Source organism: Peromyscus californicus, unplaced genomic scaffold (genome assembly GCF_007827085.1).
Source record: "Peromyscus californicus insignis strain IS unplaced genomic scaffold, ASM782708v3 Scaffold_13__1_contigs__length_99412109, whole genome shotgun sequence".
In the NCBI taxonomy this organism is placed as follows: domain Eukaryota; kingdom Metazoa; phylum Chordata; class Mammalia; order Rodentia; family Cricetidae; genus Peromyscus; species Peromyscus californicus.
This window is the reverse complement of record NW_026294424.1, coordinates 92,283,382-92,310,655: the sequence shown is the minus strand read 5'-3', so window position 1 is coordinate 92,310,655 and position 27,274 is coordinate 92,283,382. Positions and strand designations below refer to the sequence as shown.

The 27,274-nt window shown below is 44.2% G+C and overlaps 1 protein-coding gene across 9 annotated transcripts in view; it reads left to right on the top strand.

Annotated features, from left to right (window-relative positions):
- The window catches only part of Wdfy3 (WD repeat and FYVE domain containing 3), a 250,490-nt gene that overhangs the window by 175,847 nt on the left and 47,369 nt on the right, over positions 1-27,274 (top strand). For 8 of the 9 annotated variants that reach the window (XM_052735532.1, XM_052735528.1, XM_052735531.1 and 5 more), the window contains 11 exons: positions 1,229-1,408; positions 2,792-3,025; positions 7,056-7,155; positions 8,695-8,855; positions 10,888-11,117; positions 12,193-12,302; positions 14,544-14,726; positions 15,791-15,948; positions 16,718-16,795; positions 17,063-17,290; positions 25,450-25,503. In XM_052735532.1, coding sequence (XP_052591492.1) covers positions 1,229-1,408; positions 2,792-3,025; positions 7,056-7,155; positions 8,695-8,855; positions 10,888-11,117; positions 12,193-12,302; positions 14,544-14,726; positions 15,791-15,948; positions 16,718-16,795; positions 17,063-17,290; positions 25,450-25,503 — 1,716 coding nt within the window. The remainder of the gene's footprint in view (positions 1-1,228; positions 1,409-2,791; positions 3,026-7,055; positions 7,156-8,694; positions 8,856-10,887; positions 11,118-12,192; positions 12,303-14,543; positions 14,727-15,790; positions 15,949-16,717; positions 16,796-17,062; positions 17,291-25,449; positions 25,504-27,274) is intronic. The other variant, XM_052735525.1, reaches the window with a different exon arrangement.

The following is a 27,274-nucleotide window of genomic DNA, read 5'->3' as shown; positions in this document are numbered from 1 at the left end:
AAACTGTATGGCCATGGCAGGCTTCTTGCTAACTGTTCTTACAGCTTAAATTAATCCATTTCTATAAATCTATACCTTGCCACATGGCTCGTGGCTTACCAGCATCTTCACATGCTGTTTGTCATCGTGGCGGCTGGCAGTGTCTCTCTGACTCAGCCTTCCACTTCCCAGCTTTATTCTCCTCCTTGTCCCGCCTACACTTCCTGCCTGGTCATGGGCCAATCAGTGATTTATTTACCAACCAATCAGAGCAACACATGTGCCATACAGAACATCCCACAGCAATGTTCAAACATTAACAGAACAAATTTTATTTTCCTTTACACTTTTCTGCTCTAATTATTTTGAACTTAGGGAAGAATAGTAATTGGAAGAATAATGACAAACTCCACTCCTATCTGTCTTACTGGCACACTGAGAATGGTGGCATAGCTCATTACACAGCTTAGAGCTGTGCGTTAAGAGAAAATGCTAACCTAGATAGATCCCTTAGATCATATGTATCTGATGGTTCTCATCTAAGAACAAAGCATTGGGGGTTTACTTTGCTGCTGGTCCATAAACAAATATAAAACTCCATGTTAAGGAAGAAGCCTCTCAGAACAGGTCTCAGGAAATACGTAGTTCTCAAACACTTATATATGCATATGTTCTTTACTGATCCCCATGTGTTTACCGTCTGGTGCTTCCAGGTATGGTACTGTGCCTTTGTGTCAGGTTCACAGGGAGAAAAATGACTTCTGCATCTTCAGCTTTTACTCCCGATTTCCCGACAGGATGCTCAGGACCAGTGAAGGCAAAGAGCTACTGTGATGCAGACCGTGTTCATGTTGATATCAACAGCTGTTCTTAGTTGAGCTGTGGAGAGGGCTGGGGGACAGTTTCTAAGGGTGTGGTTGTCCTTCTGGCTATTAGATTGGTTTACATGTTTGCACATACATCTTTGTTCATGCATGATTTATAAGGCTTTGGATCATTGATAAGTGCAGGGTAAGAAAAATAATAAATAGTAAATAATAAATAGTAAATCCCCCTCTTTAATATGAGACAAGGTCTCATGTAGCCCAGGCTAGCCTTAAATTTTCTACGTAGCTGAGGATGACCTTAGCTCCTGCTCTTTCTCCCTCCACTTCCCAAGAGCCGGCTTGCAGGTGTTTGCACGAAGCCCAGCATGAGCTCCTGGAGAAGGGCCGGTCCCTAACGCTGTTGTCCTTCTCTGCCCTGTCAGCCGTGGCAGTCAGAAGAGGAGGGGTCGTGGCTCCGAGAGTACCCGGTGACGCTGATGCAGTTTTTCAGATACTTGTATCACAACGTCCCAGACCTCGCCTCCATGTGGATGAGCCCTGACTTCCTGTGTGCCTTGGCGGCCACCGTCTTCCCCTTCAACATCCGCCCTTACTCAGAGATGGTAAGGAAGGAGGAGGAACGCTCGGCTGGAGGAGAGCTCCTGCCGGGCTCCCCTGTCTGCCCCGTGCTGTACCAGGTCTCTGTCCCTGCTGTCACAGCTCCCCACACAGTCCTTGGGCTTTCCCTGAGAGAGCCGTGGGCTGTGTTCCTGCTTCCCGTCTCCAGCTCTTGTAAGTCCCTTGCGATGCCCCTGGCCAGGCAGCTACTGTTGCATGCCTTTCCATGAGATGGTGGCTAGCTGTGTGCCTACAAACTGCTCTGCAGAGGTAACAGGACTCTAGCCAAACCGAACTGTTTTCTTTTTTATTTTAGACAGTAGGTATTTGCTGGATTTAATTCCTAAAGTGATTTAGAGAGTTGATTTTCTTCATAACTGATAAAATGAATGTGATTCTTCTGCTCAACTTTTCTAACATTGCTCAACCTTTTATTCTGCACTGACTTAACAGGAAAATATCAGTCTATAATCAGACATAGTACTAATATTTCTGTCCTTTCAAACAGGCCCAAAGAGAGAGTTCATAATTCTTGTTCCTATCATGTATTGCAGGGTCTGAAGTAAACTTCCTTCTTCATACCAATTTTATATTATAGAAATGTAAAGTGCTCATTCCAGACTTGTAAGGAGAGACAGACGGATGATCCATAACTTTAACACTCTGGCTGGCTTATAGTTTTAGAATCCTTGGTTTGGTTTTAAAACTGTGTGTGTGTGTGTGTGTGTGTGTGTGTGTGTGTGTGTGTGTGTGTGTGTGTTGTGTGTGTGTGTGTGTATGTGTGTGTATGGATGTGTGCATGTATGTGTGTACATGTGTGAGTATGTGTGTGTGTATGGATATGTGCATGCATATATATAACTTAAAACACTGCCTTACTATCTCTTTGTCAACATCTAGAATTTGTCTATATCTCTTTCTTTCTGGCTTGACTGAAACTTGTTGCTATTTTGCTTATTTGGATTTTGTTCACCTGTAAAATAAAAAAAAAAAATAGTTCAACCCTTAGGGGTCACCGTTATATAGATTCTTCTCTGACCTGTGACATTTGGCTTTTCAGTAGCTAGCTTCTGGTATGCAGGTGCAGCCGTCCTCATGGTATCGCTTCATTTATCTGAAGTGTTTATAATCCCCATAAAGCAGATCTATTACTAATGGTCTGTCAGAAGTGTCGGGTAGCATGGCATAGTGCCAGATTGCTTGCTGCCTTGGAAGCAAAGACCGAAGAGCACAGCCATGAACTGAGTAGCTGGATGGGAAGCAAAGGCTTGGGGAGGTGGCTCTGCTTTGGATGTCACCGCTGCCCAGTGGTGTCTTGTTGTCTTAGCAAACATGAAAGTGAGGTGTCAATATCCGCTCTAATGAGAGTGCACCTGTTCCTCCGTTAGGTGACAGATCTCGATGATGAGGTCGGATCTCCAGCAGAAGAGTTCAAAGCTTTCGCCGCAGACACAGGAATGAACAGGAGCCAGTCAGAGTACTGCAATGTGGGCACCAAGACATATTTGACCAACCACCCAGCTAAAAAGTTCGTTTTTGACTTCATGCGAGTCTTAATGATCGACAACCTCTGCCTCACCCCTGCTAGCAAGCAAACTCCACTAATTGATCTTTTGTTGGAGGTAAAGACAAAGAAATGTACATACCATTTGCTTGCATTGTTTTTATAATGAGAACGTTAATAACCAGTTAAGTTCTATGCAGAATACTTTTAGACTTCTAATTCTTCTGGATAATATATAGGCAAAAATGAGAACGTAGATGGTTTTTAATGCTGCATGTATATTGGATTCTGTCACTTGGTTCCATTTTTTTTTCCTTCTCTCAAGCATGTTTCTCCTTTAGTCCTTTATCACTTTTTTTCCTATGGCAAACTTTTCCAATAAGGGCCAATTAACACCTTTTTTTTTGTTGTTTTTGTTTTGTTTTTCAAGACAGGGTTTCCCTGTTAGCTTTGCACCTTTCCTGGATCTCGCTCTGTAGACCAGGCTGGCCTTGAACTCACAAAGATCCGCCTGCCTCTGCCTCCCGAGTGCTGGGATTAAAGGCATGCGCCACCACTGCCCGGCAATTAACACTTCCTTTAAGTTTGTGTCACAGCTCTTCATCTGTGCCATTTTACTGTGGACAGAACTCTCCAGAGAAAAGACAGGATGCAATGATTAGGGCTATGCTCCCGTAGAATTTTATCTGCGAAGTAGACACAGGCTGGATTCAGCTCACAGGCAGCAGTGTGTGTGTGCGAGCCCCTCTAGACATTCAAAACACTGGCGGATTTCCTCACCTCCTAACTTCAGTCAGTCACACTGCCACCTATTCCTGCCGCTGTCCAGTGCATCTTGCAGCATGCTGTCGCACATAGAAGGTACTCAGCACACACTCAGCGACCTCCCCAACGGCCGCAGCTTCTGGTTGCCCTCCTCGTGGTGAGTGAGAGGAGTCGGTGGCCCGGGAGAAAATGAGACTCTGCAGCTGGAGTGGTTTCGCGGCTGGCTGTAGATGTGGATCATCCCTCAAAGCCACTTTCAGATGTTCATCTAGAGTTGGGCGTGTTCCTCTGTGTAGACTGTGCAAGGCTGTGGTCTCGATTCTAAACAACAGCGTCAAATGACCAAAACCAAATAGTCATCTACTGACGTCACTAAAGAAAATAGATCGGAGAGGAGAAGCTCCCTGACTCATCCCTTGCCTGGTTCTTGTAAAGGGTGCCAAAGAGTCCTTGCTGCGCAAGGTGTGAGGTTAAGATGTGTGGGGACTGCTCTCCTCAAAGGGAGTGATGGGAAGATGTCATGTGCTTGCTCTCAGCTTGACAAACAAAGCCGATTTCTCTGCTCCCTCTAGTGGCTACTGCAGTTAACTTTTATATATATATATATATATATTTTATTTTGCAATACAATTCAGTTCTACATATCAGCCACGGATTCCCTTGTTCTGCAACTTCAAAACCATGGAAGGTGTTTATCGCACTCCTGTGAAAACATCTCCGTTTGGCCAATTAAAAGGTCACTTAAGGAATTTAGAAGCATCTTAACCAAGACCACAAGTGTTTAAAATTGGCAGAGAGAATAATGTGTCAGCAGTAAACCACATGGTTAAAATCTTGCCTGATAGAACTTGTCCCTCTGGAAACCTTGAGTTCATAGAGCTGGGTCTGGAGCCCTGTGATAGAGCTCTGTGATGGAGATCAGTGATAGAGTTTGGTGAGCGCTCCTTGATAAAACCTGGTGATGAAGCTCAGTGGTGATCAGTGATAGGACTCCATGGGGATGCTCCATAATGGAGCCTGGTGATAGAGTTCAGTGTTGAACAAACAAACAGCTCAAGAAGAGAGATGTTAAGTACTTTAGCATCTAGGGTGAAAAACCTAGAAGTGGAAAACAGAAATGACAAGATGGTATTCAACAGAAATGTGCAAAAAAGGATAAATGGCTCAAAGATTTACAGTAAAAGGAATGGGCGAGTGTGCCTGGCCAGTGAGAGCATTTCTTAAGCTTCTAAGCACACTGGTCGTGAATAACTTAAGGACTTCTGGTTTGTTTGCTATGTAAGCAGGAAGTGCTTCATCTCCCTGTCTCAACCTCAAGTATGGTTCTCATCGTGGGTGTGTGCAGTTGTACCTTTTGGGCTAGAGAGCTGAGTGTTAGAACTGGTAGTCTGGGAACCACAGCAGTGTCAGATTGAAGCCCCGGGTAGATGCTAAACTCTTTTTTTTTTTTTGGTTTTTCGAGACAGGGTTTCTCTGTGTAGTTTTGCGCCTTTCCTGGAACTCGCTTTGGAGACCAGGCTGGCCTCGAACTCACAGAGATCCGCCTGCCTCTGCCTCCCGAGTGCTGGGATTAAAGGCGTGCGCCACCACCGCCCGGCAATGCTAAACTCTTTACAGCTACAAGCAGGTTTTCCTGTCTTCATCTCCAGTAACAGGTACCCGAGGCCCTCGGTGTGCTGAGTGCTTCTTACTCACTTAACTCTTAATTACACCCCTGCCCAACAGGGCAATACAACTAGAAAGGCATCTTAACTAGAAAGGTTGACGCTTGTTTTTAAAAGCCAGAGATGGAGAGCGAGCTCAGGCACCATACATGGCCTACATAAACATACATGTAAATGAAAGTAACTTGCTACGTTAAAGAACTTTACACACTTATATAATATACATGTATATATAAAAACAGGTTAGTTAATATTACTGTTATCCATGCCTTCCTTAAAAAGGTGATTTTTAATCTTCTGATTATGAAGTCTATCTCTGGAGGGATTCAAAAGCAGAGCTATATATTTACTGCTTCCCTGCCTGCAGGGAGGGCCTTGAACCCACTAATATTTAATCTGGTCACTGTGACCCACACTCTCTAGAGTCGTATGAGTGTTAGTTTTGTCACAGGAGAATGTGCTTTCTTGATTATATCTGCCAAAGGACCTTGTGGGTTTATTTTCTATAGCAGTCTCTAAAACTAAGAGATTTCCATTCATATAGAATGGTTTGGGTGTGACTTGGTGCCCAGGTTCCCTGTTCATATGGAGTGGTTGAGTGTGACACTCAGACTCCCTGTTCATATGGAGTGGTTGAGTGTGACACTCAGACTCCCTGTTCATATGGAAGGGTTGAGTGTGACAGACTCCCATTAATATGAAAGGGTTGAGTGTGACACTCAGACTCCCTGTTCATATGGAAGGGTTGAGTGTGACACTCAGACTAGACTCCCTGTTCATATGGAAGGGTTGAGTGTGACAGACTCCCATTAATATGGAAGGGTTGAGTGTGACACTGAGGCAGAAGCTTAGCTGAACTCCACTCTGATAGCTCTTCCTGTTGGCTCTCAGGGAGGCAGTCGAGGTACCTAACTTCCAGGTGGCCAGGCACTAGGGATCCTTTTGTGGTCCTGGAACGCCAGGCCTTTGACACACGATGAACAGTTCCAGCTGTCGTAATGTTCCTGATTTGTGTCTGTAGGCAGAGGCATACTACTGGTGGTTTGCAGACAGATGGGAAAACACAGACCCAGCCTTGCTCTGCCTGCTTTCTTATACAACCAGGGCCACCTGTCCAGTGATGGCGCAGTCCACAGAAGCTAGGCCTGCCCACATCAATCATTAATCAAGAAAATGACCTATAGGCTACAGGCTTGCTCACAGGTCGGCCTGGTCGGGGCATTTCCTCCATTGAGAGTATCTCTTCCAAAATGACTCAAGATTTGTGTCAAGTTGACAGAAACCAACAGTCACACTTTGTCTCTATTTCAAAGTGGCATTTGCCAGTTAAATGACATAAAATGTATATACCAGAGCACATAAGAACACTCTAGTGAATTATTTGGAAAGACTGTGATGCCTGAATTCATAAAATCTCAAGTTCCTTCCAAGTTTGGCTGCTCTGAGTCCTAACAAGACCATTTGAACAAGGCAGCTAGGGCCAGTAACAAATGTAAGTTTCATCATCACTGGAAGAGTCAGAAGGCTAAATTCCTATAATGATGAGTCACCATAAATCCTTCTGGAACTGGAAATGTTTTTGTGTTTTTAATAAAATGAAGTACTGAGAAGTGGTGAGACACTTCAGTTTACCAGCCTTGGCTGCTTTCATCAGGTGGGACCCATCTTTGTGTAGTTAGGTTTTCTTCTGATTCTGCTGTGTATTGTTTTAATACGTAGGCTTCCCCTGAAAGATCTACAAGAACTCAGCAGAAGGAATTCCAGACGCACATTTTGGATAGCGTGATGGACCATTTGCTTGCAGCTGATGTGTTATTGGGTAATTCTGTGTTTATTTTTAGATTTTAAAAGTGCATATATTACCACTTTCCTGTCTCTAAACTCCAAGCTCATCTCCTTTCTTCTTTCTTTCTAGTCTGACCTCTTACTGCTCACGTTTTTTTTAACGTTTGAGATGAGATGTTCATGTTCTGCCTACAGCAGCTTGTTGTCATCACTAGACAGTGTTATGTCAAATGAACATTTGCTTATTTATATTATTGTTGGTAGATACATGGAAGTTTCCAGCTAGAGGCAGCTCCAAATAAAACTGCTGTAAACATTCTTACTCAGGTGCCACAAACATGTTAATTACATGTGTCTGTTGGGGAGTGGAATCTCAGGTATGTGCACACTATTCTTCAGGATGTGCTTCAGGTCGGAAAGTCAAAGCGCACTGGACTAATTGTCTTTCAAAGCATCTGTATTGAGTTGCAATACGAATGTAACACTTGAGAGAGGCATTTACAATAGAGACATCACGTACATATCAAACATGAAGATGTTTGCGTTCAAAGCCAGGATTAGTGTTGCCTGCCCGTCATCCGGGCATGACTCCAGAGCTCCAGCAGGATTGCAGGTTCAAGGACAGCCGAGGCTCCCTAGTGAGACCCTTCTCAGAAAGCAAAAATATAGAAGTTTTAGCAATTTACCTTCTATGCTATTCTGAGCGATCATATGAATCATAGAACCTCTCTGTTCTGGTAAATATTTTTTACAAAATAATTTGCCGGGACATCTTAAATATTGTCTTAATATGTAACTGAATTTTCAAAACTAAGCATCAAGTCGCATTTTTGTGCCAGTTCTTATCCACTGAGATCATCTGTACTACGTAAAGACACAGGATGAGAGCCTCCTTAGAAGTGGGAGTAACTGGTGGTCTGTACCACGTAGAGACACAGGATGAGAGCCTCCTAAGAGGTGGGAGTAACCGGTGACCTGTGCAGAGTCTCCACAGTGCAGTGGGTGAGGAAGATGGATAGTCCCAGGCACTGAGTTCATTTCAGCCCCTGGGGACACTGGGGTCGCCTGGTTCGGGAGTCTGCACTGCTGACCACGGCTGTCTGTCGTCTGCCTGCAGCTCCTCCTCGGTGTCACCTGTTTACAGAATCTCATGCCCACGTCACTTCGTGGCTGGGGGAAGTGCGCCACAAATAGGGTTTTGTTTGGAAGGCTTTTCCCCCCTCATTCTTCACACATAATCCGCCTTTAACTGAACTTTTTTATGGGGTGAAGATGTTCTGTTGCTGACGGTTCTAGCTGAAGAACCATTTGCTTCTCACAGATTGTATTTAGGTTTAAGAGTCTTCACAGGGACTTTCAGCCCTCAAAGCGTGTAGCCTGGTGAAAATATTCTTTGCAGTGTTTGTCCTGACTTCTGGCCGTGCACATCATTTTCTGAGAACACTCCCTGAGAGCATGTGGTCGTGTTTCGTAAGGACTGTGGGTACACTTGTCTTGCCTTACCCTGGTGTCTTTGAGGTCTTGTGCTGGTAGATGCCAATTTTCTTAGATATTTTTTTCTATTGGGATTTAGGGGAAGATGCATCTCTGCCCATTACCAGTGGAGGAAGCTACCAGGTGCTGGTGAACAACGTGTTTTATTTCACACAGCGAGTGGTGGACAAGCTTTGGCAAGGCATGTTCAACAAAGAATCTAAGCTTCTTATAGATTTTATAATTCAACTCATTGCACAGGTAATCCATCGTTTCTATTAACTGTGGAGCACGTTTTTCTCTGATAAACATTTTCCTATGCTGTCAAATTGGAAGTAAGTGTAACTAATAGGATAATGAATATTAACATTTGACATACCCAAGCTTTGAAAAAAGGAATTGAGAAGTACGTGTCTGGACTCCTCCTCCTCCCTTAACTGCTGCCAGTGCTCTGCTTACGAAGGTGCCTGCGTTTCAAACTGATCCTTCTCCTGCCAAGCCTGCCCAGCCCAGGCACTTCACATACCTTAAGTTGATACAACTCAATAAGCTTTTATAGTGTCAGTGTATGAAGACTATGGGCATGAGCGTCCACTGAGGAAATGTTCCCTCATCAGCTGGCCTCCACAGTTTATTGACGTCTATATTTCTTTGAGAATATCATTTACCCCATGTATGCTTGACTGAAGAGCATTGGTCACTTGGCACACATCTTACTTACTTTACAATGTAAAAAAGTGGGAATACTTTTCCATGTATATTATGGTTTCTGAGTTTGCGTTTTTTTTTTGTTTTGTTTTGTTTTTTTTTTTGGTTTTTCGAGACAGGGTTTCTCTGTGTAGCTTTGCGCCTTTCCTGGGACTCACTTGGTAGCCCAGGCTGGCCTCGAACTCACAGAGATCCACCTGGCTCTGCCTCCCGAGTGCTGGGATTAAAGGCGTGCACCACCACCGCCCGGCCGAGTTTGCGTTTTTTATGGGTTTTGTTTGTGTGTTCATGGTGTGTGTGTGTGTGTGTGTGTTACTTGTGTTTTGTGGTGATATATTATGTACCTAATAAAATTTGCCTGAGGATCAGAGGACAGAACAAGCCACTAGATTAAACATAGATGCCAGGCAGTGGTGGCACACACTTTTAATCCCAGCACTCAGGAAGCAGAGATCCATCTTGATCTCTTAAGTTCAAAGCTACCCTGGACTACATGAGATTGATTCAGTCTAGGAGAGAAACAGAGCCAGGCAGTGGTGGCACACACCTTTAATCCCAGTACTTGGGAGTCACACACCTTTAATCCCAGCACGTGAGATCTCATGCCTCTGCTACCAGTATTTGGGAAGCACACACGCCATTAATCTCCTCACTAGGAAGGAAGTGATGGCTGGACAGAGAAAGGTATATAAGGCGTGAGGAGACAGGAACTAGAGCCCTTTTTCAGCTGAACTCCTTTCGGCTGAGGACTCAGATAGTCAGTCAGGGATTCGTGGAGTTGGCAAAGTGAGAAGTAGCTGTGGCTTGTTCCTTTGTCTCTCTGATCTTTCAGGCAAGCTTTATTTGATACACAATATATCACCACAGTGTTTTGCTTTGTTTTTATTCTAGTTTGGGTTTTGTTTGTTTGTTTGTTTGCTTGTTTGTTTCTAAAGAGAAAGACAGAAAGGGTGTGTAGTTGAGTGGGTGGGGAGAATCTGGGAGTAGTTGGGAGGGGAAACCAAGGTCAGAATCTATAGTATGATGGAAAAAATTTTCAGTTAAAAAAAAAAAACATAAATTTCTTTTTACAATTGCATGAATGACATGTGATGATTATTAACAAATTCAAAGATGTAAAAAAGGGACACGATTCTCATCTCTAAGCCAGACTGCAACACTTGCCCTGTACCCTGTTCAGCTGGTATATGGTAGAGTGTAGCATTCCCCCTGAAGATGTGCCTTTGTAGTTAAGCGTAAGAGACAGCTCTCAGGTGAGGGTTGAAGCCAGCACACCAGCTCTCACTAACATCCGCGGAATTTCTTCAGTTCCTGTAGAGCTCGTGCATCCTAACAAAGGTAGCTTCCTCCACGGTGACATCTGTGTGACATCAGGGAGGCTACTCGGCAGCACAGGCATGCACTCCTCTCACTGGGGCTGTTTGTACAAGACTCTTCATTCTTAAATTGCATTGATGTGTCTCATCGGTTTCCGAATCCATATAGCAAGAGCTGAGTATTTTTCAGCTAAGCACTCTCAGGACTGAGCATGACAATGGGCTTTACAGTTTTGTCCTCTTACTGAAAACATCTTTCGTTTCTTTAGTCAAAGCGAAGATCTCAGGGATTGTCGCTGGATGCTGTTTACCACTGCCTCAATAGGACCATCTTGTACCAGTTCTCACGTGCACACAAAACTGTCCCTCAGCAAGTAGCTCTCCTTGATTCACTCAGGGTCCTTACTGTAAACCGGAACTTGATCCTTGGACCCGGCAACCATGACCAAGAGTTCATTAGCTGTCTTGCTCACTGCCTGATTAATCTACATGTTGGAAGGTAAGTTTCTCTGATACCGTTTGCCCTGTTGTCTTTAATAGCATCCCATCAGAACTCCTTTATGCTCCTTTTCCTTTTAATTAGTTTTATTTACTGCTTTAATGAAAAAGGTTCAGGGCGAGTGTTGCATTTCAGCAGCGATAATGAGGATTTTTTTTTTCTTTTCATTTACTTTTACATCTTTAAATTTGCTAATAATAACCATATGTAATTCATATAATTGTAAAAAGATAATTTGCTTTTTTTTTAATTGAAAAAAATGTGTTTTCATACAATAGATTCTGGTCATGATTTTCCTTCCCAACTCCTCCCAGGTTCTCCCCACCAACCCAACTACCCACCTTCTCTCTCTCTCTCTCTCTCTCTCTCTCTCTCTCTCTCTCTCTCTCTCTCTTTCGCTCTCTCTCTCAAAAACAAACAAGCTAGTAAAAAAAAAATTAAAAGAAAACAGAGAAAAACACAAGAAACACACAGGCACGTGCATACACAAATAAAACCCATAGAAGCACAAAACCAGAAACCATAGTGTACAAACGACTGGTAAGATTAAAAGAAAAAATTCCCAAAGCAGTATGAGACAAACGGCTGCAAAATCACCACCGGGTCCTTGTGTGCTGGCCATCTACTGCTGTGTAGGAAGAACCGTGTGTGTAGTTACCTCCAGGAGGCAAGAGCTTGGCTCTTAGAGCAGCTGCAAATGAAACAGGGAGAGCTACAGCCTGGAGAGGACCCTGACATGCAACAGCCTTTTTAGAGAAGTGACCTCTTTGTAAGTTTAAGATAAAACCGTTAATACTAACCTAAAATCCTTAAATGTTACATGATAGTCTTGATCCCCTAAAAAACGCTTGAACTATGTATAGCCAAGTGCATCTGTGAGCTCACCCCTTAAAAATGGCACCTTTGTGTTAAACGAGGAGCCCTCTTTTTGTATCTGCTGGATGTCCGTCTGCCAGTAGTAGAGTGAAGTGCTGGGCCAGTGCTTACATGTGTCTGCAGGGTAGTAATTCGTAGTCGTGACAGCTTTGAGTCTAATTGCTTCTTCAGCTACTTGAACCTGGTTTGAATGTTTCAGCAACGTGGAAGGATTTGGTCTGGAAGCAGAAGCACGCATGACCACGTGGCACATCATGATTCCCTCAGACATTGAACCAGACGGTGGCTACAGCCAGGATATCAGTGAAGGTAACCGTCCCTCACTGGCTGTGGATGTGTTGTTGTTCATCTCCAGCTTTTAGACATAATGTTAGTTTCAACACCTCCTAACATATCCAACCTGTCCCCTCACCAACCTGCCACAGACCATCTTCAATGCCAAGATAAGTAAAACAGTAAGCCCGAAATGCTGACCATCAACCTTCTTATGAAAGTTGGTGGCATTTGTGCTGCAGATACTAACTTGGCATTTCCTAGAAAGAAAAGTGCCTGTTGCTTAGGTTGGCATGTCCCCATTAGAGGCAGATGTCTTCTGAGACAGGTTGTCATTGGTACCGTTTGATCTTTTTGCTTATTTGTTTATTTTTGAGACAAGGTTTCATTGCATACCTAGGCTGACCTTGAAAACTCTATGTGCCTCAACCTAGCCCTGAGATGGCAGTGATCCTCCTGCCTCAGGTTCCCACATCTTATTCTCTTTTAGAATCTCAGTTTTCCCAGTCCTATAAGCATCATGTATTGAAGCCTTCATGTAGATTGATTTCTTACTTCATGTGTTCTAGGTCCAAGCTGATATCACTCCATAGTGTATATCTCCCAGCAATTCCATGGGGTGGTATTATGTGTGGTCTTATCCTGGGGAAGGCTAGAACTCAATTCTTCCCTATTCATTTATCTAAGCAATTGGTACTTCTGTCTTCTACCAAAACGTCTTGATCCCCCAAACTGAGGTTCACCCCCCGGAACTGGAAGTCTAGAGACTTTGTTCCTCAGTGTGCTCTATAGACCAGCATCTTCAGTCTGTCGGAACTCCTAAGACTGGAGATTCTTGACCCCCGTCATCTCCAAGGGCTGACGCTGGCCATCTATCACGAGCACACAGAGGGATTCTGAGGCTTACTAAGGATGGATGGGCGAGCTGCTATTGGTGGGAGTGTAAACTGATGCAGCCACCATGAGAGTGAGTGTGGAGATTCCTCAAAAAACCTAAAAAAGGAAGCCAGTTATGGTAGTGCACACCTTTCATACCAGCACTCAGAAGGCAGAAGCGGGCAGGTATCTGAAAGTTCAAGGCCAATAGCCAAGGCTGCATAGTGAAGCCCTGTCTCAAAGGAAAAAAAAAAAAACAGAGCTACCTTACCTCTACCTCTCCTGGGTGTATACCCAGAGAGCTAAGTCAGCTAACTTAGAGATATTTGCACATCCATTTTTATGTCTGTGCTATTCTGCTACACAAAATAGCCAGGAAACAGAACCAGCCTAGGAAATAAAATGTGTCCATATGCATGATAGAATTTTGTTGACCATAAAGAAAAATAAAATCTTGCCAAAAGATGATACTGGAAAATCGTTGTTAAGTGAAATAAGCCGAACTCAGAAAGAAATGCTACCTGTTTATTCTCATGTGGAATCTAGATTTACATGTGTGTGTATATGTGTGAGAGGCAGACAAATGGAGAAGCCGAGGTCGTGAGATTTAAAGGGGTCACCGTGAGAGAACAGGGGGAGATCGTAAGAGAATAAGGTGGGAAGAGTGAGGTGGGGTGCATGTGACGTGAAAACAGACGGGGGGGGGGGGGTCCCAAGGGGGAGGAAGAGTGCCAGCAAGAGGGGGGAAATGGGAGGCTTGAATAAAGATTACGTGTATGTTTGAAGGTGCCATGATGGCCCCTCTGGTTTTGTGCTCTAAGTTTAATTTATAGAAAGAAAATAAAGTAAAAATTGCTTTTAAGAGCCTGAGGCTACAGGCCTGGCAGAGTGCTTGAGTAGCACAGATGGGCCGTGGATTCAGTTGGGGGTAAAGGACAGTCTGAGATACCGATTCTTCTCTGGAAGTTGGTCGATAAATACTTACAATTTTCAATTTCATAAATGAACCATATATCATTTTCACATGGATGTAAAGATTTGGGAGGGGCATGGTTGAGCCAGGGTTTCTCTGTGTAACAGTCCTGGAACTCACTCTGTAGACCAGGCTGGCCTGGAACTCACAGAGATCCGCCTGCCTCTGCCTCCTGAGTGCTGGGATTAAAGGCGTGGGCCACCACCGCCTGGCTAAAGATTATTTTAAATGTTTTCCACATATACAATACTTAACTTTGACTTGTCTAAGTTAAGTAATTCTCTTTGTTGAACTGAAAATAATCTAATTGTAAAATTTCATTTTACAATTGAATATAATAGTTCAAATTCCAAGATGGAAAGCTTGGGGAGAAGCGCTGCCTTTGTGTTCTCTCTGGAACCTTTTCTTTCTTTCTTTCCCTTCTCAAGGGCGTCAGCTTCTCATCAAAGCTGTCAACAGAGTTTGGACGGAGCTGATCCACAGTAAGAAGCAAGTCCTGGAGGAGCTCTTCCGAGTCAGCCTGCCTGTGAACGACAGGGGCCACGTGGACATAGCCACCGCACGGCCACTCATTGAAGAGGCTGGTTTGAAATGCTGGCAGAATCATTTGGGTAAGGAGGCCCAGAGACCCTGCGGCTTCTGCCCCGGGTGCAGGCACACTGTACAGCAGAGGCTGTCACTGTCCACACTGCGGACGGACATCACTATGTCAGCTTCATGTCTGTGTCCGCAGCCTTTGATCCTTAACTCTAAGATTTTAGAGGTCCTTAAAGCATGGTTTCTTATTCAGAGTAGCTGTTTTTATCATATTAGGTACAAACATTCATCTGTTTTGCTGTGATGATGTTAATGTATATATGTGGGATACTGCCATGGACCTTAGTGGTAAACAGTGTATAGTGTTTAGACTTCGCAGCTTTCTTAAAATCCAAAATATTTTGTGTTCCAAAATATTCTCAACAACAAATACTTTGAGATAATAGATTGTGAATCATTAGCATAGAGACACATTCTAATTTAAATAAGTTTTCATATTAGTAGAAGAAAGTGACATTACAACCAAATATAAATTCAGCTACCACACTAATTCTCAAGCACCTGACCTGAAACATAAATAAGTCTGTGATACCTGTAAGAGACTCTGAGCTGAGCGACTTTTAGTCTGTAGCAGTTCTTCGTCTGTTGGTGAATCATCTCTAGATCTGCTCACAGGCACAGGAAAGGGGCAGGGATCACTGCTGCTACGCTGCTGTGTTTTCTGTACCTACACGCCTACAGTCGCATGTACATGGGCTCAATAACAGATTGAAAATTTCACAACTAGTGAAATTGACCAGCGATAGCCTTGTACTGTGGTAGACACATTCACATTACGTGATAGAACAGCGATAGCCTTGTACTGTGATAGACACATTCACATTACGTGATAGAACAGCAATAGACTTGTACTGTGGTAGACACATTCACATTACATGAATGTGGTCTGACTTTCACAACTGAATTTCTTGCTGCCCTGCAGTCATATTTTCAGACTGTGATTGACCACTGAGCGCTGCAGATCCAGGAAGGGAATCATGGATAATGGGGAGATAATTGTGATCTGTAACCACATGAAATAGTCAAAGACTAATAAATACATGATGAATTGTATAGTTGCCTAATTTTAAATTTACAGCCCATGAAAAGAAATGCATAAGTCGAGGAGAGGCCTTGGTGCCTACCACACAGTCCAAACTGTCCCGGGTCAGCAGCGGCTTCGGTCTTTCCAAACTGACAGGGTCAAGAAGAAATCGAAAGGAAAGTGGCCTTCATAAACACAATCCTTCCACCCAGGTACGAGGTTTGGCGCCATCATTCCTACCTTTAGGATTTATATCTCCAGGTCCAGTTTCGATGTTTTCTATAATACTGCTAACATATGCAAGCAAGTTTGATGTAGAACTTTTCCATATTCTGCTTTAGAAGAGAGAAGTGACAGATTCCAGAGTGTCTCCGTTTTGTAAAATGCACACAGCACTGAGTATGTATATCCATTTCATAACTGGACCCAAGTGACAGTCAGAGACCGATAGCCTGTTAAGTTTTTTTCACAGTTTTCTGACTTTGAATAATACTCGCATTGATAATATAGAAATTCTAAGGGGTAACAGAGGAGTGTTTATCATCTAGTTGTCAATGCTTGTGATTGGTTTATTTTAATCTTATGTACCTCCTCCATTAACCCTTCATCCTCATACAACCCTTAAGCCAGTGGCAGTGTGAAGAAGGTTTGAAAGAGTTGGCATGTGCCCATCCTCCGTGTGCCACACTGGGCTTCTGAGAAGTGGACTTTGAGGTGGAGTCCAGTATGCAGAAGGGGATTAGGGAATGCCCTGGGAATCCATCCCTACGGAAAAGGGAAGGGGACTGGTGCTGGGAAGCATCAGACTATAGTGTACTTCGCCCTACTTGGCTGAAGAAGAATATAGGCCACACGGATCTCTTCGAGTTAGTTGGCCAGATTTTAACTCTTCTGTTCAGAACTAATTTCACGCACTGTTAGCTCATTTTTTTCCCCAAGAAATCAAGAAAATTTTAAGTCTCTTTTCTTATGGTTTGTTAGGAGATTTCCCAGTGGATGTTTACACACATCGCTGTTGTGCGTGACCTGGTGGACACACAGTACAAGGAATATCAGGAGGTGAGCATCGATAACACTAGCAGTGGTGTGTATGGCACCTTTGGGTGTGATGTTTGCTCTCTGTTTTAAATGTCACATTCTTGGGTCACAGCAAACCCCACTTCTCATGAAACTCTTAGCTTTGTTCCCTTAAACTATAAATAAAATATGACTTCTATTTACTGAAATGAATTGGATTGAATTTGTTTCCCAATTATAACTTCATTTCAAGTTATTTGTGCTTTTGTTTTTCTCATTGGGAAACCAACCTGGCCTCTTTCCCTGCAGCGTCAGCAGAATGCTCTGAAGTACGTGACTGAGGAATGGTGCCAGATTGAGTGTGAGCTGCTGCGGGAGCGAGGATTATGGGGTCCCCCCATTGGCTCCCATCTAGACAAATGGATGTTAGAGATGACAGAGGGGCCCTGCCGAATGAGGAAGAAAATGGTGCGCAATGACATGTTCTATAACCACTATCCTTACGTGCCGGAAACAGAGCAGGAGACAAATGTGACGGTGAGTACACATCCGCCTTTATGATGGCTCTCTCCAGCTCTCACCCTCATGTTTCCTTGTTAGCTGGTTACCTGTTGGTTAACTGTGGCTGGAGGACGGTGTCTGCAAAACCAGTGACATCCCATGAGGGGTGCAGGACACACATTACATGTTATAGAACCTCTTTAGTTTTCCATGTTTGTGTTTAAAATTGGGAAACGAGTTCTACATCATGGGACTGTTAGGAGGATTACGTCAGTGGGGAATGTTAAGGGAGTAGTGTCTGCCACGGAGCTTTTGTCTCCCTTGTGGGAGCCCTGGCTCCATTCATCTTGAACTCTGTGGTTTCAACCCCTGTTCTAATGCTGCCTAGAATGCAGGCCTTAGCGTCAGCATCAGAGTCCATCCGCAGATAAACATCCCATTCGGATGAACACTGAGATTGTAACAGGGAGGGAATGCTGTCATCTGTTAACACCTGGGTGTATGTGGAGACGTGCTGAGGGAAATAAGGGAGATGCAGAGAGTTCCCCTCAGTGCGGCGTCTAAGGTAACCAGGCTCACAGCAGAGGGAGCATGGTAGTCAGGCAGTCCGGCGTGACCCGGCTGTAGCGGGGCACTGACTACGCTTTGCAGACCTGGTACGCTCAGAGGAACTAGAGGTAATGGTAATGTATTATATGTTTCAGGACTGGTGAGGGTTTCACGTGCTCATTACAAAAGTGGTCAAATGTGGAGTAACCATATTTTTTAACAGAATAAGGATCTTGGACTCTACTGATCATCAAGATTATTGAAAATAGTTCTTTAAACCCTGCTTTTCTCAAAGCTGTTAGTTCCATCAAGAACACCATACTGTGTCTTAAAGCACTGTACCTTCAATGTGGACACATTGCAAATGCAGCGACACCCTCCCCATATTTTGCAGACTCTTGTAGCACCTGTTTTTGTGAGAGCAGAGCAGTAATCTTTAAATTTTGGTTATTTCCTCCAATTATTCCTTAAGGGTTAAAGCCTATGGCAACCTGATACAATGCTTAAGTGAGTGTTCATTTATTTTAACTGCTTTCAGAAATGCCGAGCTTCCCAGTTAAAATACATCCGAAAGCCATCAACCTGGGGAAAGGACAGGCAGGATCAAGGAAGCGGGGGAAGGAGGGTGCAGGGAGGGCAGTCAGAATACGTGCCACGCAGAAACCGCCTAACAACAAAATTAATCAAGAGTCTAAGCTATGACATAGATACACTCTCCTAACATGAAATCAGCTCAGGATTTTGCTTTAAGTGAGGCATACACTTGTGGGTTATTTTTTTCTTGTAACTATAATACACATTACTGTATTTATACTTTCTTCTTGAACAGTCTTATTAATTTATACAATTATATGAAAACTTCAGTATTGGGAAAACAAAGATATTCAAGGTTCATATGTGTCTGTAGTTAGGGTTTCTATTGCTGTAATGAAACACCATGACCTAAAAGCTAGCTGGGGAGGAAAGGGTTGATTTGGCTTACATTTCCACATCATAGTCCTTTTCATTGAAGTAAGTCAGGAGGGGAACTCACACAGGGCAGGAACTTGGAGGCAGGAGCTGATGCAGAGGCCGTGGAGGGTGCTGCTTACTGTCTTACTTTCCATAGCTTGCTGAACCCAGGACCACCTGCCCAGGAGTGGCCCCACCCACGATGGGCTGAGCCCTTCCCCATCAATCACTAATTAAGGAAAAGCCTTACAGCCGGGTGGTGGTGGCGCACACCTTTAATCCCAGCACTTGGGAGGCAGAGCCAGGCGGATCTCTGTGAGTTCGAGGCCAGCCTGGGCTACCAAGTGAGTTCCAGGACAGGCGCAAAGCTACACAGAGAAACCCTGTCTCGAAAAACCAAAAAAAAAAAAAGAAAAGAAAAAGCCTTACAACCACATCTTATAGAGGCATTTTCTCAATTGAAATTTCCTCCTTTCAGACAACACTAGTTGTGTGTCAGGCTGATATAAGACTAGCCAGAACAGTACCTAAACCTTTACCCAAGCAGGGGAGCCCACCAGCCTGTGAGAGCTGAAGAAGCATTCCCAGCAAGAATGTACCATATGGAGCCAGGCTTTTGACAGACAGATTGTGTGTTAGAAACCACAAGGCAGGTGAGAAATGTTGGCGTGTTTACCTCAAGTGAAGGAGTGGGTGGGAGGAGAGACAATTATAGAATACAGAGTTTGTGTCACATGTTACACATACCGTGTTCAAGGCCAAAGTTAACCTGGGATATGGTGAACTTTTCTAAATGAATCATTTTACTTTAGTTTTAATAATTTAAGATCTGGTAATTTTAAAAGGCATTGCACATTCACTTTTATTATATGGAGCATGCAACCTGTTGGTGAGCTGCACCAGAGTGTGTCTGCAAAGCAGTCAGTTAGATGCTCCACAGAGCAAGTTACATGCAGCTTCATTCATCTAAGTCTCACGGGAGCCCTCCGAGGTCCAGTTAGCATTACCCTTGTGTTCCGCACATGGAACCAATTAACTTATGAAAGGTTAGAGCTGTTAAAGAGTAGGGTGCAGCATGAGCCTAGACCAGCCAGCCCCCTAGTACTCAGATCACATGACAACTTCATTTCCGTATGGTGGTGCAGGACTGTAATCACGTCACCGGGCAGCCACAGGTTGGAGGGTCAGGAGTTCGAGGCCATGCTAGACTACATCATCACCCTTGAGTTATTCTACACAGAAATTGTTGACTAGATTTCATCTCTGTTGCTGAATGCCTCGTAGTTAAATGCTGAGCTGGGACCACCACCATTCTGCCACCTTTAAGTTATAGGTTTGTTTTTTCATTGCTTCCTAGTCAGCCAACATTGAGGAGAATTTTCTTAAGTCTGAAGTTTTTCTACTATCAGGGAACCAGAAATTTTGGAGGGTATGAGAAAGTGAGAGAGTCAGTTTAATGTATGTGAAGATGAGCAAAGTATAAATTTGTGTGTGTGTGTGTGTGTGTGTGTGTGTGTGTGTGTGTGTGTGTGTGTGTATGGATGGGTGGGTAGGTAGGTAGGTGGATGGATGGATGGATAGATAGATTGTATGTTAACTTAAATAATAAAAACTAAAATTTAAAGATATCCACTAAGGGTAAGAGCCAGTTTTCTGGGTCCTGTAGTTAACACGGTATGGGAGAGCCTCTCCTCTAAGAGGAGGACTGTGGAATGCAAATAGGACACCATGGGGTGGGGTTTGGAAAGAGCCATCGAAGTGTGCTCTGCTGAAGTTTGAGCTCCATATCCTTAGAGTAAGTACACCTCTGCCTTCAGCCATAGTAAGTCTTTAGACATAGAGTTCGCTTGACCCTTCTTTCAACTTTCTAAATTCATTGCCTCCCAACTTATAAAACACAGCCAAACCACTTGCAGTTAACAGGTTGTATCAACCAGAAAACTGCTCCCGGAGACTGTTGACAGGCAGAACAGACTTCGCTGGAGCTAGGGCAGACCTTGTTTATCAGAAGTGATTGTCGTCTTGTTTCTAAGTAACGTTTACATTGTTCTGTTGTATAAGCTGAAGAATACAATGATGATTAAAAAGCTAATTCTATTTTAGATCTTTCTGTTATAAATTAGTAATTATTTCTGTAGTTTATTATGTCTTGTTCATTAAACCTTTGAGGAAGCGGCAATGAGGTTGTTTGGGGGGAGGCAGGTTGAGACGGAGTCTCGTAGAGCCCAAGCTGACTCCAAATGCCCACTCTTCTGCCTCCACTTCCCAAGTGCTGAGATCACAGGTGTGAATTCTGTTTGAATGAGTGTTTAGCTTGCATGTATTTGTGTGTGTGTGTGTGTGTGTGTGTGTGTGTGTGTGTGTGTGTGTGTGCCTGGTATCTTAGGAGGCTGAAAGAGAGGGTCAGGTTCCCTGCAACTATAGTAATGGATGGTTGTAGCCACCATGTAGCTGTGAGGGACAGAAGCCGAGTCCTCTCTGCAGCCCCCACCCAGATGGCTCTTCAGCCCTGATAATACAGCATACGATATCTTAAAATAGTTTAGCTGCTTGTCTGACTTTGAAGTTTGTTTCCAAGAACGTACGATATGTTTTGGTGGGTCGTGTGCCACAGGCTTGAAAGCTTTTAAATCTTGTCAACTAAAATTATTCTAACAAGCAAACCTAAATAACTACTGTTTTGGAAGAACTCAGTCAAAACCAACCCTCTCTGCACAGTGACTGTTTGAGGAGGGGGGTGGGGGGAGCACTTCCCGTAATACAAGGAGCTGCATTGTGTGGTGGTGCTGTGTGGATTATGTATCCTCAGCCGATGTTAGGAAGTCAGCATAAGTTATGAGGAGATGAAAAACCCCGACTCATAACTTTGAGTCCTCAGTCTAGAAAACAAGATCCTGGCCTGGCAAGGTGGCTCAGCACGTAAAGGTGCTTACCAAAAAACTGATGACCTGGGTTCAATCCCTGAACCTTCACGGAAGGAGAGAACTAACTCTGGCAAGGTGTCCTGTGTCCTGCACACATGCACTGGGATGCATGTGATGGTACACATGCACACATGCGCATGCACACACTTACACACGAAATAACTAAGTATCTTAAAAATTAAGGTAGGTTGTATTTTGCCATTTAAAATGCATCATTAAATACCACACTAGTTTTAATTGTATAGGCTTCTTGTTTTTCAAATTAAGAACTTCAAATAAATCTGCTGTTCTTTGCAGACATCAGTGTGGTAAGTACTAGCTGCACACCTGTTAACATGGGGTAGCTCCAGGCAGGAAGCTGACTTATTTTACATTTCCCTTTCTGACTAAGGGAGTCTCCGGTAGCTGCCTCATAGATATTTTCGTGTAGATCTCCTAGGACTCGAAAGTAAATGGCTCATTTGGGAAAATCCATCACCAGCATGTTTTAGAGATAGTAAAGTTAAGAGGTATAAAATTATCTAGAAATTTTGAGTGAAAAATTTCTGTATGACCATAATTATAATAATAATTTAGTATACTTTTTCTGTGTAAAGGGAATTGTGGTAATGCCAGCTTGTTGGCGTGGTATTCATGTTTGCCGTTCACTTCTGGACTCACTATTAAAAGTCAGCTCAGTCAAGAGTGGATGAGCAAGTGTGGAACGCAGCACTGACTTGTACATATGTTGGGTGTATACTGCCCACTTCCGGCTGGGGCTCTGTACTAGAACAGACAGCAGATACAGAGTTTCGAGACTAGTACCTGGTCCATGTTGTTGTACTTATCATGTTTCTATCCTGCAGGGTTTTTTCTCTTTATTAATTTCAATATTGATCACATGTTAAAACAGTTCTGTTATTATTAATTTGGGTTCAGTGTTTTTATAACTTTTTGTTGGGGTAAATCTTACACCCATTGAAGTTCACAAGCGTTAGGATCAAGCCCAGGTCTGCTCTGTTGCCGTACCGCTGAGTTACACACTTGACCCCCTTCTTTCTTTCTCAGGGTTGAATTTTAGAACCAGACTTTTGCCTTTAGAGTGGTTTTACTTACTGCTGGGTATGGCGGCTCCGCCCTCCAGGATTTGGGAAAGCAGAGGCTGGAGGATTGTCCTGAGCCAGTGTAGTCCACATAGTGAATGTCCTGCCCACCAGAGCTGTGGAATGAGACCTTGTCTCAAAAAACAGAACTGACAACGGAGACAGTCGTTCTTTCTGTTGTCAGTTCAGTGAGTTTGACAGTGTTTACCGTACATTGCACCCAGACCGGTCCTGATGTAGGAATACTGCCATGTAGTTTACGGTGATTCTCTGGTGTGAGGCACTTTTCATTGTCTTCTAAAGTGCAAGATTCACTGAAACCATGTGAAATACTTGAAAGTCTGCCCCTACCCAGGGTCTGCTCTGCCTAGGGAAGGGACCCTGGTAGGACGGGATTACCACAAGGAAGTAAAGATAGGAGCCTCAGACGGGAGTCCTGGAGGACAGGAGGGCTCGGAAGGCCTGCTGGCTGTTTCCTCCCTGTAGCTGACTGTTTCCTCCCTGTAGCTGACTGTTTCCTCCCTGTAGCTGGCTGTTTCCTCCCTGTAGCTGACTGTTTCCTCTCTGTAGGTGACTGTTTCCTCCCTGTAGCTGACTGTTTCCTCCCTGTAGCTGACTGTTTCCTCCCTGTAGGTGACTGTTTCCTCCCTGTAGGTGACTGTTTCCTCCCTGTAGCTGACTGTTTCCTCCCTGTAGGTGACTGTTTCCTCCCTGTAGGTGGCTGTTTCCTCCCTGTAGGTGACTGTTTCCTCCCTGTAGCTGACTGTTTCCTCCCTGTAGGTGACTGTTTCCTCCCTGTAGCTGACTGTTTCCTCCCTGTAGGTGGACTGTTTCCTCCCTGTAGCTGACTGTTTCCTCCCTGTAGGTGACTGTTTCCTCCCTGTAGCTGACTGTTTCCTCCCTGTAGCTGACTGTTTCCTCCCTGTAGGTGGACTGTTTCCTCCCTGTAGGTGGACTGTTTCCTCCCTGTAGCTGACTGTTTCCTCCCTGTAGGTGGCTGTTTCCTCCCTGTAGGTGGCTGTTTCCTCCCTGTAGGTGGACTGTTTCCTCCCTGTAGGTGGACTGTTTCCTCCCTGTAGGTGGACTGTTTCCTCTCTGTAGGTGACTGTTTCCTCCCTGTAGGTGACTGTTTCCTCCCTGTAGGTGACTGTTTCCTCCCTGTAGGTGGACTGTTTCCTCCCTGTAGGTGGACTGTTTCCTCTCTGTAGGTGACTGTTTCCTCCCTGTAGGTGACTGTTTCCTCCCTGTAGCTGACTGTTTCCTCCCTGTAGGTGACTGTTTCCTCCCTGTAGGTGGACTGTTTCCTCCCTGTAGGTGGACTGTTTCCTCTCTGTAGGTGGCTGTTTCCTCCCTGTAGGTGACTGTTTCCTCCCTGTAGCTGACTGTTTCCTCCCTGTAGGTGGACTGTTTCCTCCCTGTAGCTGACTGTTTCCTCCCTGTAGGTGACTGTTTCCTCCCTGTAGCTGACTGTTTCCTCCCTGTAGCTGACTGTTTCCTCCCTGTAGGTGGACTGTTTCCTCCCTGTAGGTGGACTGTTTCCTCCCTGTAGCTGACTGTTTCCTCCCTGTAGGTGGCTGTTTCCTCCCTGTAGGTGGCTGTTTCCTCCCTGTAGGTGGACTGTTTCCTCCCTGTAGGTGGACTGTTTCCTCCCTGTAGGTGGACTGTTTCCTCTCTGTAGGTGACTGTTTCCTCCCTGTAGGTGACTGTTTCCTCCCTGTAGGTGGACTGTTTCCTCTCTGTAGGTGGCTGTTTCCTCCCTGTAGGTGACTGTTTCCTCCCTGTAGCTGACTGTTTCCTCCCTGTAGGTGGCTGTTTCCTCCCTGTAGCTGACTGTTTCCTCCCTGTAGCTGACTGTTTCCTCCCTGTAGGTGACTGTTTCCTCCCTGTAGGTGGACTGTTTCCTCTCTGTAGGTGACTGTTTCCTCCCTGTAGGTGACTGTTTCCTCCCTGTAGGTGGACTGTTTCCTCCCTGTAGGTGACTGTTTCCTCCCTGTAGGTGGACTGTTTCCTCCCTTAGCTGGCTGTTTCTGCATAGAAACTACACCATGTGCCCAGCAGAATTGCCTCTTGTCAATCAGGCAACTGCTAATTCTTCTAAAGTACTTTTCAGAAAAGCTTTTATTTGGGCTGGTGATACCATCCACCTGCTCCTGCTTTTCCCAGCTTCTGTCTATAAGACAGTGAAGGGACTGTGTTTGGGCTTCTGAGGCAGGGTGGATGTCAGTCAGTCAGCCCTGGTTTTATGTGTACAGGTATTGTAGATGATAGCTTAAGTCGCATGAGTTGTTACGACACGGGTCTGGGAGAATGTGGGGGGAAGAAATATGGAAGACACAAGCTAGCACATGGTTCTGTTTCTTGGCCTTTGTGTTTTGTTTTTTTATTTTGAAGTCTTGTAAAGTCATCCATGATAACAGCCCTGCTGAAGTTTTGTTTGTGACTTTTGTCTGTCAATCGAGGGTACTGAAACTTGTGGTATGTTTCAATTTTACTTAAAACCCTGATCATGGTCATGAAGGAAATAACCACAGAGGCTCAGTGGTTGTGTAAATAGCTGAGTAGATCACGTTAATTCCCTTTGAGCTGAGTACATCATCTGTATGTCTGTGGTCCTCAAGAAGATTTTGGTTTTGATATGTTTATATGCTTTTTTCCCCTCATGTGTCTATACTTAATACCCTGTTTTCAGTCTGAGGTCCCAAGTAAACAACCCGAGACACCCGATGATGTCATTGCTCAGAAGGTAAAACACAATTACCTCAAAAGAATGCAGACTACCTGCAGCTTTGTTCTTAGTGCACGGTAGATGGTAGCAGACTAACTAACGTTGAAGACTGACGAGTCTTGTGTGAGTTCTCTCGGGTGGAAGGCGGGCTGTCCGTTGTGCGGAGACATCCTCCTGTCCTCGGCTGTCCTGGGCACTCTTGGCAGGGGTTTCTGCTGCTCACTAACAGGCGGGGCTCTCACCACCCGACATATGCTGCTTCGCTCGTGACTAACCAGTTGTGAGGCATGTTAGTAATGGGCAGCCAGGCACCCTCAGCGTTCTAAAATATACTGTAATTACTTTAAATGCTGAGGGGGCAAGACTATTAAATCGCTTTACAGTCAGAAGAAATTAATCTAAAAACCAAGTGTATGATCACGTTTTTAATTGGTATACATTTTTCATTTTGTTTGTTTGTTTTCCAAAAAGATTCAGTACTTTTTTTTTTTTTTTTTTTTTTTTTTTTTTTTTTTTTTTTTTTTGGTTTTTCGAGACAGGGTTTCTCTGTGTAGCTTTGCGCCTTTCCTGGAACTCGCTTTGGAGACCAGGCTGGCCTTGAACTCACAGAGATCCGCCTGGCTCTGCCTCCCGAGTGCTGGGATTAAAGGCGTGCGCCACCACCGCCCGGCTTCAGTACTTTTAATATAGATAGGAAAATGGACCCCAACACCTTTTGGGAAAAGACAGTAACCCAATCTGCATCCATTAATCCATTCTCTTGCCCATCACTAACGAGGCCATCATCTGTTACAATGTTAGCAGTTTGGGCGGGGTTGCTACGGTGACCCCCTCCTGCTCCTTGCCGTCTACTAACTTTTTCTCCGCGTTAATAAAGTATAAGCAGTTTTGAGTTTAATGTGATCGTTTTGCTTCATACAGAAGAACCATAAAGGTACTGTTTGTTGTCTTCTTTGATTGAAAAAGAACACTGTTTTCCTTGTTAGTGTGCCCAGCAGCTGGACTTCCCACTCCTGTGAGGTCATTCAGCATCTTCTGAGTCTTTCCAGGGTGGTGTGATGTTTTCCGTCTCCACGTACTGTGTGGCCCTCCCCAGTGTGCTTACAGATCTCACTTCCCCGGCCCCACACCTCAAATTAAAAAAAGAAGCCCATTGAGGCTTCAGTTAGGTATCGCCTGTCTGGAAATCTGTTCAGTATTTCAGCCTAAATATCTCCCCCACCCAGACGCTTGTTTTCCATTCTAAGTGGAAATCAGTTACAAGAATGTGAAAAAAAATAGGATTAAAAAAAAAAGATTGAATATTCTTACTTATAACAAAGGAGAAATGAAATGCTCTCTGAAGAGGAAGCATGTTTCAGATTCCTCATTTTTTGGAATCTTTAGTCTGAAGCCTGAGTCTAGTCGTGATTTTAGCACTCTACATTCATACACATTTTTAGAAATTCTGAGCCATTACTTTGTCCTTGTTTATGATATCAAGAAGGAAAACAAGTTTAGGTCAATTGGAAAACTCTTTAGGATAAAGATTATTCTGTGAACGAAATATTCTGTTGTATCCAGAATATTGAATCTCTAGGTATCCGTTTCTTCATCAGAATGAAGTTATGTCTGTTCTTTAGTTAGATGTTACCAGTTAGTACTGGACAATAATACAGATAGGAGGTACCAGCTCATCTCGCAGGCCAGCCAGAGAGTGCCCCCTAGTGTTGACTGTGTCTTCTGTGCCTAGTCAGGCTGCAGAAGTGGGTAGGTGTGGGCTGTGTCCAGAGTCCTGTAACCCAGGTCC